The sequence below is a fragment of the Halichoeres trimaculatus genome, unplaced genomic scaffold, assembly GCF_033239565.1.
Source record: "Halichoeres trimaculatus isolate MK-OKI-2021-1 unplaced genomic scaffold, fHalTri1.1 fHalTri1_scaffold_4, whole genome shotgun sequence".
Lineage (NCBI taxonomy): Eukaryota > Metazoa > Chordata > Actinopteri > Labriformes > Labridae > Halichoeres > Halichoeres trimaculatus.
Genome location: NW_027437182.1, coordinates 30,361,965 through 30,373,099, shown reverse-complemented (window position 1 = coordinate 30,373,099; position 11,135 = coordinate 30,361,965). Strand labels below are relative to the sequence as shown.

Genomic DNA, 11,135 nt, shown 5'->3' with positions numbered 1-11,135 from the left:
GTGTGTGTGTGTGTGTGTGTGTGTGTGTGTGTGTGTGTGTGTGTGTGTGTGTGTGTGTGTGTGTGTGTGTTCAAAACAGGCCTAATGGGCTTTGAGAGTGTGTTAAAGAGACATCAGGTTCTGGTGATGGCACTCAGCACCTCAGCCTTTGCTCAGCAGGGTCACCTGCAGGTCACTAAATTTATTTCTCAATCAGGCACCAAGCCCAGAGCCACATAGATAAATTCCCCCTAAAAAACCCTGAGAGCACATGACACAATAGGCCTGTTTGCATCATACAAAAGAAAGAAAGAAGTAGGGAGCAGAGTAAAAATAGGAACACATTTAAAGATGGAAAACCCCGGAGTGTATGTGTATGGAGGTTCAGCTGCAGAAAGTGAACAGCTGATGACATTTCTGATCATTAGTAGTTCATGTATTTGCACCTTTTACAAAAAGCATAGTAGATGATAGATTATACTATTTGTTGAGAGAGTGTTCTATAAAGAGCGAATGGTAGCACAGAAAATTTAAGTGCAATAAACTGTTTTGTTTGCAAAACCTCTCATTTTCTAATTCGTGGACATCTAAAAAAAAAGCAAACAAAGCAGTATTTAGCACATGTGATCACCAAAAGTGAAAAATATTAAACTCTTGGATGCATCATTTGTTAAACAGAACAAATCCCAAACATGAAAAGAAATGGTGAATTTTAATATCTTCCTCAAATAGCAGGTTTTCAGAGCTTTTGTTTTTTATCTAGTAGCTTCCCCACTTTCTGGTGACATGGACGGCCCAGCTGTGGCTTACAGACTCCTCTTGAACATGTACTGTACAGTTCCTCAGTTTCCTCCTCCTCAGAAAAGCAGTTTCCTCAGTTTGTCATATTCAAACAGATTTCCCTGACTGTAATAAAAAGTGCTCTGTACTCAGTGTATGATTCATACTTTCGTACTGAGGGCCTGCCATTTAACCTAAAACAGCTGCACAAAATGACAGTCAAGCCTTGCAGTCCAGATTTAGCTCTCTTTTCTCCCTCTCTTTCACTCCACAGACAGTGCTGTACTCAACAAGACCAAAAGGAGATCACATCTCTGTAGTTTCTTGCCCCAGCTATTTAGAACTGGGAATAAATTTCTTCTTCTGACCTGTTGAAATCATTCCTGTCTGAAACACCTCTGAGAGGAGCCTAAAACACACCTGTGCTGGCTAAAGGGACTTGAGCACAGGTGAATATAGTACCCTTTCAGGTACGAATTATATAAACAGGTGTTGAGTGTATTGCTGTTTGCTTCCCCACCATCCAGATCAAGTTGCCTTCCTATGCTGTCAAATGCGTCCAAAATGAGTTATCTAAAGTAACATTTGAGATCAATATTTTAATCAGCTGCTGATTGATGTATCTTTGGTATTAAATGATAATGACAAAATAAGATTAGTTATTTGAGTATAGTTTTATCTTTTAAAATAGCATAAAAGGAACTAATTCTGTTGTGTTTTTGGAATTAATTCTACAAACACCACTCGTTAGATAAAGATACCTGCTCTACTTATCTGCTGCAATAAAGTCTTCATCATGGAGTGTACTGTCTCACTGCCACTCATCTTTACCAGATGTCTGTAACCTCTGGCCTTCATTCTCTGTGCCACTTGGTGCTCTATCACCTTTCTGCCCTCTGAAAACACAGGTCTGATTGTATCTCTTAAGTAGTATAACAGGTAAAACCTCCAACTGTGAGACCTCTCTCATTTGAAATCATCTACCATCAATGTCCTCTCTACTTTTAGGAGAAGTGTTTATTTTTGATAAAGTATGTGAGTGAGAATTTCTGTCTCCTCCATGATTTCCATTTTTTAGCAGCCTTGTCTCCTCAGCTTGTTTTGCCTTCTTTTTAGCCATTGTACTGTCTTGTCTCCCAGCTTTCTATAGATCCTCATGCTGCTGTTGACCCATTTGACTGATTCCAATTGCTGAATTTGTCATCTTTAATTACAATAATAGTCTAATATTAATTGGTGCCAAGTGTTTAATGAATATGATTAATTTTGGACCTTTGTTCATAACAGAGTACAAGGATTATTTGCAATATTATTATATAATAATAATTATAATAATATAGTATCATATATTATAATAATAATGCAATATTATATATATATATATATATATATATATATATATATATATATATATATATATATATATATATATATATATATATATATATATATATATATATATATATATATATATATATATATATTTAAAAAGGTAACACAAATTTTGTGCCACAAAAATTAATTGATTGTATACACTGTATGCAAGACCTGAAATTACAACTCCACAACAATATGAGTTAAACTTTTGTAGCACATTATGTTCATTTCTATTGCCAGTCACTGATTCTTACCTAATATGACAACTTCAAGAAAGAGGTTGGCCTAACCATGCAATGAACGGAATAAATAAGACATCAAAATGCATTGACCATCAAAATTTGTGTTACAGTATTTCTGAACCTTTTGTTATGTGTCTTTCTTATTTATCTTTACGAAGATCTGTATTCAGATGCTATAGTAATAATAATGATATATGCAATATGCAACAATATACGACTACTTATAATAATTATAATAACAACAATAAAAAAATAATAGGGGAAATTTAATTTCAGTGACATCCCTTCCTGGACATATAAGAAGACAAACTCAGACATGGAAAAACAGACAGGTTCTGAGGTTAACCTAATAATAATAACTTTAAAAAATACTTCGGCACCACTAGCGAAATAAGACACTCCTCTACAACAAATCCGCCTTACCTATTCATTTAATTGTTGCTTATCCATCTCCGGCCATGACCTACTTTGTTAGAAAAAGAAAAAACGATAATTTCAAGAAACTTAGACATCCTTCGTTATCAGTACTTGAGCGCTCCAGGTGCTGTAGAGAGAGAGAGGGAGAGAGAGAGAGAGAGGGACACACACACACACACACACACACACACACACACACACACACACACACACACACACACACACACACACACACACACACAGGAAATCAGAAATAGTGGCAGCCCCACCCTGCGTGAAACAGCAAAAATCTTATCGCCACTTTTCATAACAGTTTTTGCCAACACTTTGAAATATGTATTACCCAGAAAAAATTAAGATAAAATTATGTTGAATTTTGGCACTTATAATGTGATTGACTCTAGAATACAACACAACAAAATAAAGAGAATGTCTTTTTTTTTCTTCAAAGAATGTTAAAAGTTTATTTTCAGTTTGCAACAAGCACACCTTATGATTTAAATTCCTTGTTACAAGCAGAGCGTAAAATCGCATTCATAGTCAGAATTAAATGGTAGACGAAGCTCCGCGCAGTTTACTTGTAGGGACTTGGCAGAAGGCGAAACTCTTCCTCTTCTTGGTCTTCTTCATTAATCTGTAAGACAAAACGAAGTTGTTGATGTTATTTTTTTGTCTTGAAGCAATTCGCTACTACGAAGTGATCTATTTTCCGTGACGTGATACTACGAAATGAGCAGATAAATACTGCGAGAAAACGTAATTGAGCATCTTTATCATGACAGAACATTTCAACAACAAAATAAAGCTAAATTCTGTAGTTTCAATAGTATACGACCTACATTTATTTTGAAAAGCGATGATATGTACAGAAAAAAAACCTAGGTATATGCCTTTCAATAAAGATTGTGCAGATTTCAGGGTTCTCTGACACTTTACATTACGTTGATTGGTCGCAGACTTGCCCATTGGTCCACAGGTCTCCCTATGGAGCAGCCCACTCCGGCTCTACAGCCAATCCATACCTCAGATAAATGAAGCGTCATCAAATGACGCCCACGTTGAAGCCCATATATGGTTGACTCCACCTCTTTCCTTTAATTTTCAATGGATTTTTTTCTATCCGTCTTCCCCAAAGGCTACACACCTCTTCCCAAAAGGGTCATAGATGGCCCCCAATCGCAACCACTCTGGGTTCATTTATGTCCATGTTGGCTTCAGTTCATAAAACAAATATTTTGCAGTTTCAGATCTGGGAAAGTTTGCATTCATTAAATAAGTCCAAGGGTGTAAACTTGATTGTAACGGGCTCAGGCTGTGAAATCAGCAGTATGTATTTCAAAAAGCTAGACTACGGCAGAATTGGGCAACAGGCCTAAAATCAGACTGGACGGAAATATCCTCAATGTTTCTTACCTCTATAAAAACTGATTTACAAAGTATGCGCCCGTTAAGAACCGGATTCTTTTTCGAACAAAAAAAATATCCCCCAGCCTCCATCCAAACGATTTTCAAATAAAGGCCTACTAGAAATACAGCATCAAAACTGATGCCATTTGAATTAACACCCGGTCCTTTCTATCAGAGTCATTCATAAACTTTTCGATTCAAACCACAGAGGCTGACTTTGATATTCTAACCTCAACTGTACAAATGTTTTGTTACTGAGAGTCCCCTAAGACCCGACTTTGCCTTCCAAAGCGCTCATGCTGAAACACGCGTAATAATGACAGCAGCGTCGAGAAGAAGACACTTTCAGTTTCGGATGTGGGCCGAAAGGGTTGGTTTGTTGTATCAGGACATGACTTAACTATAATAGCGAGATGATTCATTTCACTGAATCAGTACCCTTTTATCTGGTCAAACAGGGCTCACGGGGCTCTTAGACTGCAAACACTAACATATCAGCAGGAAAAGAGGGCAAAGTCAGAGGTGCGCGACTCAGACCAATACTTTCTCAAGCATAATCATGTGTTAAACAGTCTTATCATGGATGTTGTGACAACCAGTAGCCTATGTAGAGTGGGACAAGTTAAATTGAAACCTTGGTCACTGAATTGCTGTTATTATGTGTCGTTAGTGCGCATACGTTTAACAATTATGATAATCGCGTTGCTACAACTCCGGGAAGCAATAAGATAAAACTTAAAAACAGCAGTGCAGCAGTCCTTAATATGCCCCAAATGTCGTATAATTGGTCAAAATGCCACATTTTTTAAGACCCAAACGAGTAGAATAATAGCCTATATAAAACAAAATTAAAATAGTCTGCACTGGTAGTGTAGTGCTCTGTAGGTCCACTTAAACTGCTGCAACAGAGGGACAAAAGCAGATGGATAAGACTGAGGATGATACTACAGTGTAGAAACTTTCACTCTGCAGTAGGTATTAGTAGGGAGTACTGGTGTAAGCAATGTTGATAACATCCACGCTGAGCTGAGTTGCTCTGCCACGAAGTGTCTAACGCACACAATCATCACATGTGTGTGACCTGGATAAAGATATGGTCCAGATAACATCAGGATCTGAATGTGTGGGACTTGTCAGTAGTTCTTGAATAACAGGGGCAATGCATGTAGAGAGGGTTATTTGGAGGAACAGCCTGCCTGATATGAGCCTGAGTATTTGTTTCTTGGGTTTCTCTCACTTATGTGCTAGTTAGGACTGATCAAAACACTAACCCATTCATATGGCAGGTACAAATACATAGGGGCAGCACTATGACAAAAACAGAGTAAAAGGTGCAATGTATAAATGGTGTAAAGACAAGAATTGGCAGTAATATACATAAAATCAAAAACAATAAAAGCAGGTACAATAGTTCAAGTACTGAAAAAAGTACTGTGGAAAGATAAGACGGGGAGTAGTGTTTTTAATATAAATAAATCAAGCTATTTGATGGATGATGAAACACAGGCCTGTGTGACATGCTGCATCAAAGGGTTTGAGAGATGGTTCGGCAGCCTTTTCTTCTGAAATGTACTTTCTGCATTGCATCCAAGGGACAGTTTAAAGGATGAGACATTTTATTTAGGACATCTGAAGAGAGACAGGAGATGTGGGCTGAGCATTCAACGAATGGTTGTGGCTGGGAGTCGAACCAGAGACCTCTGCCATGAGGATTATGGCCTCTGTACATGGCAGGAGGTTGATAGCATCCCAAAGATACAATAGTTTTGACAAGTGGCTTGATGTTGCCTTTCATGGCAGCAACTTAAGAACCCACTGGTGGACACATGGTGAAGGAGGCTGTTGGGCTGAGAAAGGAGTCCTTTCAGGTGCATTTGGCTTTGTCTTCTGTGGCGCAGGATGCGCACCAGATGACCAGAAGGGCTGCAGCTTGAGAAGGTATAGAAGCAAAGCCTATCTATAGGAGGAGTTTGAAGGCTGTTTGAGGCATGACTTTTAGATGTCCTTAGGGGCTCTGGAAAACTTATTGAAACACAGAAGGTTCAGGAACAGAGAAAAAAACTACCAAACTAGAATGGTTTTTAATGCTGAGGGTCAGAAAGAACATGTTGTATATGTCCCATGCCCATGACCTAACATGTTTATGGTGAGGACTGGCCTCTGCCAGGGTTTTCCCTGGTCCTGTTTGTGGATTTCATTGAAAGGCAGTCAAGGTGCATGCAGCTGAAAAAGGGAAAACATTTACCAACAAAAAAAAATTGTCAACGCTCGAAACACATTGACAGGTCAACAATGCTTGGTCAAGGTTTTGGGTTGTTGAATAGAATAGAATAGAATAGAATAGAATAGAATAGAATAGAATAGAAAAGAATAAACTTTATTCATCCCCAAGGGTAAATTCAGAGGTCACAGCAACAATACAAGAAATCATGAGTAAGAAAGTGTATAATGTTTTACTGTAAATTCACTTTTGGTTCATTCCTGTTAGGACACAGAGGATTTTGGGCGACTATTCCTGCCAAAACAGATAATTGTGTCACTTTAACTAAACTGCTGGTTTGTTTATTTTCCCTCTTCAACCAGATTAACCTGCATCCTTTCCTCAAAGAGCACCAGACTGTCCAGCAGGCAGGACTGGATCAGACGGTAGGTTTGCATAGTAGTACAGACACTTCAAAGATCACCTACATCAATTACTGCAGCATCTGCCAATGAGAGGTTGGCAGTTGACAGTTTATAAAGAAAATTCAAACCCGGCTGCAGTCAGCCGTAACCACACCAAAACACACAGCAACAGCTCAGCCCTCTTAATAAGTCTCTGACTAACGCGTGCCATTCATTCTAACAACAGCTCAACACACACACACACACACACACACACACACACACACACACACACACACACACACACACACACACACACAAAGGTAGCCTGTTGAACAGCCCATCTCGTGGTACGTTCACTTAAACCCCGTAACTCCCAAGCACACAACAACTCATGCTACCACATTCTCATTCTGAAACTCAAACAGTCCATTCCAATACTTTAAACTGTTTTGTTTTTATTAAAAAAAGGAGTAATCTGTAAAATGTCAATAATGTAGTTGACACTAGCCCTTTGTTTTATATGTTCATTTTTGCTATAAGTGTTAAAATGCTAAACAGCAATTTGGTTAAAACAAAGCTTTAGTACATACAGAAAAGACTATTCAATTGTAAGATTTTATATCCTGTAGACTAAATCATAGTGTAGCCTTGATGTCAAGGTTGGACCAATACTTTCCCACTGATACCTGATCCAGCTTTCAGAGGTTGTATTGGGCCCGATATCTGATACCAGAGTCAGATTGGTGCATCCCTACATAATAATAATAATAATAATAATAATATTAATAATAATAATAATAATAATAATAATAATAATAATAATAATAATAAAAACACTGGATTTGGAGACCAAAGAGTTGTACCCCTACGTCTGACGTATAATATGGTTCAAAAGAGGAGTAGTTAAAGACAGGGCTTTTTAACCCTCCGTGACCTTTAGTTGGTGTCAGTGAATAAATGATCTAATGGATACAAATGAAATGACCCCAGCTTGGTGGCTTGACAGAGTCTTTAAAATCTGATAAGCATTCAAGTCAGTGGAAGGAGCTGCTAGCAGTCTTTTACAGCAAAACAAACCCACTAACGAGTTTCTGGTATCTGATCTGACTTCTGGTTTTCAGGATATGACAATGACTGACTCTTAAACTTGTACATTTTAATGTACTATTTTGAAGTACTAAATGGGTATAAAGTTAATGGAATATAGTATGACTTGGATGGTATGTTATGTTATATTATGTCTTCAAGTAGTATCAAAGCATTTTTTATATTCACCCTAAAAAAAGATGAAGGACATAAATTTAAACAAAACCGCGTATATGACAGCAAGACCATGGCTTTTATTTAGCCTATAAGTGACCTTGACCTTGGATTAAGTAAAAAAAAAAAAGGTATATGCTTTGCGATACATATTCACAGCACATATGGCTCAGAAAAGTAGTTAATCGTAGGCTATTTACAGCAGTGGTATGAAGACGTCTTGAATGATATGTGGTAGAAATGTATTTCATCTCTAAATCAAGTAAAAGAAGAGCAAAGTTCCGATGAGAGTACTCAAAACTACTCTAAGTAACACTTGACAGAATTTGTGCGAGTAGTATTTGCTGTAAACATTTTGCGCTTTGCAAAACCTGAGTGCCAGAATCAGGGATACCACGTTTCGGCGAGCTACATTTTTATAATGATTTGCATATCATTTGATTCCGGGAGAAAATCTCTTCCAGTTAAATATAGGCCTATCCAACATTCGTTGGGCAAGTTACTAAAGTTCAAATAAGAGCAGTTACCGTAAATGCTTCACCGCGCGCTGGGAAACAATGGCGAGCGAAGTAACCATGAGCAGACATGGATCTATTAACCTGTATTACACCGACTCACGCTGATTAATCAACAGCCGTTTAGAGCTAAAGAAAAAAAACTGAACAATAATCTCAATTTAAGGCAAAAGTCATTGGGTTTTCAGCTATTCTCTGTAAGAACCCAGGAAGGCTGTAGGCCTGAAGCTGAGCTGTTCAGTTATTTTGCATTTTTGATGCCGTAAGGCCTAAGTAAGGCCTAACGGTTTTCCTCAGCAAGACTTTGCATAACCTTTGTTTTAAGAATAATGATTTTAATTCGAAGTTAAAAGTTATAAAATGTAAATAGGCTAATTAATATCAAGACTCACATTAGCTCAGATACTCCTGGATGAAATTGAAGACGTCACTCTTCCCGTATCTGTATGCGAGCTCTCCAGCGGAGAGCCCGTAGTTGTTGGTGGCTCGTGGGTTGGCGGTGCTTTCAATCAGCAGCCGGACCACATCCAGGTAGCCCTCTCTGGCTGCCAGGTGGAGTGGAAGATTCCCATGCCCATCCACAAGGTTTGGGTCTGCCCCATGGTCCAGCAGCACTCGGACAGTCTGTAGGAAGCCTTCGCGCGCGGCATCATGTATCACGGTAAGATTCAGGACCGGGTCCGGGACGTTGGGGTCTGCACCTGCCATAAGGAGGGTCTCAACGAGGGCGGTGTTTCCCAACTGCGCCACCTGCGAAAAAAAAATTCTGAATTAGCTAAGTAAAATGAGAGGGAGATGTTGAATGAGTCACATAGACCAACAAAAAAACAGGAGGATGCAGTTACATAAATGGTCGAACTCTTTTTTACAAACTGGAGGCTAGTTTGTAGTGACATAATGGCACAGGCTACTGAAAAACGTTTAGATTAAAGGCCCAAAGTAGCCTGGTTTTGAGGAAGCCGAGGATTTGGCAGTTGGCATGCTGATATGATTATATATTTTTCCCTTATAGACCTAAAAGCACAAGTAAGAGCGGAATCTAAAATCCATTCATCCAATATCTTTACCGCTTTTCTTTTTTATAGTGGCAGTGAGGCTGGGGCCTATACCGGCTGTCGTTTTAGCGTAATGTGTGGTTCAGGACGCCAGCATATCACAGGACTCTCACACAGACTACCATTCACACATAAAAGGACTTTAGAGTGACCCATGACCCGATGAGCGTATTTTTGTGGCCGAAATAAATCAGAGTAAAAAAAATCAGAGTAACTGGAAATATGACAGATAAAATGACTAATGAGACAAGTTTCATCATCACTAAATTAAAAACCACTAAGGTAAATTAGTGTGACTATTAGTGAATCGACTTGTCTTTTTTGACATTTGTGCAGACAGTCAAAGTTGAGACAAAAGAAAAACATCTGCACACACCATTTCCTCATCAGAGTGTTAGCCATTTTCTCCCCACACTCTGGCCTCTAAGTAAACCTATTTTTTTTACAGTATACTCTTTCCCCTTTGTACCATGAAACTTAAATGAGCTCATCGTGTTGAAATAGTTTCATTCCCAGGTTTAAGGGCAAGAACTGAAAATCTAAGAGACAAATTATCTTGTCACATTTTTTTTTCAAATAGCATGTGTTTGATTTTGGTTTAGTTTTTGTAAGATAAGGTAAGATAATATTTTGTCCCACAACAGGGAAATTTACAGCATTACAGCAGCAAACAAAAAAGTATTAAGTGCAAACATTACAATAAGAATACATAAAACAGAATGATACAATAGGTGTAACCTAGAAAAAAAATATGGGGAGATGTAATATGCCACAAAATCAAAGTTTTCTTTCACATTCATCCACAGATTTTAGTATTAAAATATTAAGGCTATATCTATTAAGATTATACACTCATGTAATACAAAGAACAAATATGTCAAGAAAAAACATGATGGAGCATGCAGCTTCCCCTTACAGGACAACAATAAGATAAGGAAGTCAGACATTTGCTTGCCACACTCAAAATGGGCCCAAGCTAAGGTTAATCCAGACTGCTTTCACCAAAGCTACAGTCAAAACATTTCTTCTTACCTGCACTGCAGTCCTGTTGAAACTATTAAATCCATTAACATTAGCTCCAGCTGTGTCCAGCAAAAATAACACATCATCCAGTTTTCCACAAGCAGAGGCATTGCACAGCTTGTCTGCAAATGACACCTCAGCCATTCTTGTAAAAAGGATTGAGAACAAATCGAATCCAAGGTTCTTGTCATACACGATGAGTGGAAAAAGTACCTTCCAGGTTACAATGCAGTCCTTATCTCCCAGAAGCACCACCCCTCTTTTACATCATGACTTGTGATGACCCGTTATTAAAGAGAGAATGCAGTCACATCTCACCAACTCAATTTAAGGTGTTATAGATGAGGGAATTTGAAAATTAAAAAACGAAAACGATAAATGGATCAGCTTAAGAAAGTCTACAAGACAGGCCTGTGAATATACTAATTGAGTTTCTCTCCAAGTTTTCCCCAGAAGGTTGTTGATGACAAATG

At 38.2% G+C, this 11,135-nt stretch overlaps 1 protein-coding gene across 1 annotated transcript; it reads right to left on the bottom strand.

Annotated features, from left to right (window-relative positions):
• Positions 1 to 3,287: 3,287 nt before the first annotated feature.
• cdkn2c (cyclin-dependent kinase inhibitor 2C (p18, inhibits CDK4)) lies at positions 3,288 to 11,135 on the bottom strand. Its single transcript, XM_074668836.1, has 3 exons — positions 10,672 to 11,135; positions 8,977 to 9,334; positions 3,288 to 3,429 (listed from the first exon to the last, which is right to left on the bottom strand). Exons 1-2 carry the CDS (start codon positions 10,804 to 10,806, stop codon positions 8,978 to 8,980), a joined length of 492 nt encoding a protein of 163 aa, XP_074524937.1. The 5' UTR covers positions 10,807 to 11,135; the 3' UTR covers positions 3,288 to 3,429; position 8,977.

Bases quoted from the DNA above. Each gene is read 5' to 3' on its own strand.
- cdkn2c (XM_074668836.1), bottom strand. From the start codon at position 10,806: ATGGCTGAGGTGTCATTTGCAGACAAGCTGTGCAATGCCTCTGCTTGT. The intron at 9,335-10,671 runs GTAAGAAGAAAT...TTTTTTTCGCAG, and splicing joins TCAACAGGACTGCAGTGCAG to GTGGCGCAGTTGGGAAACAC.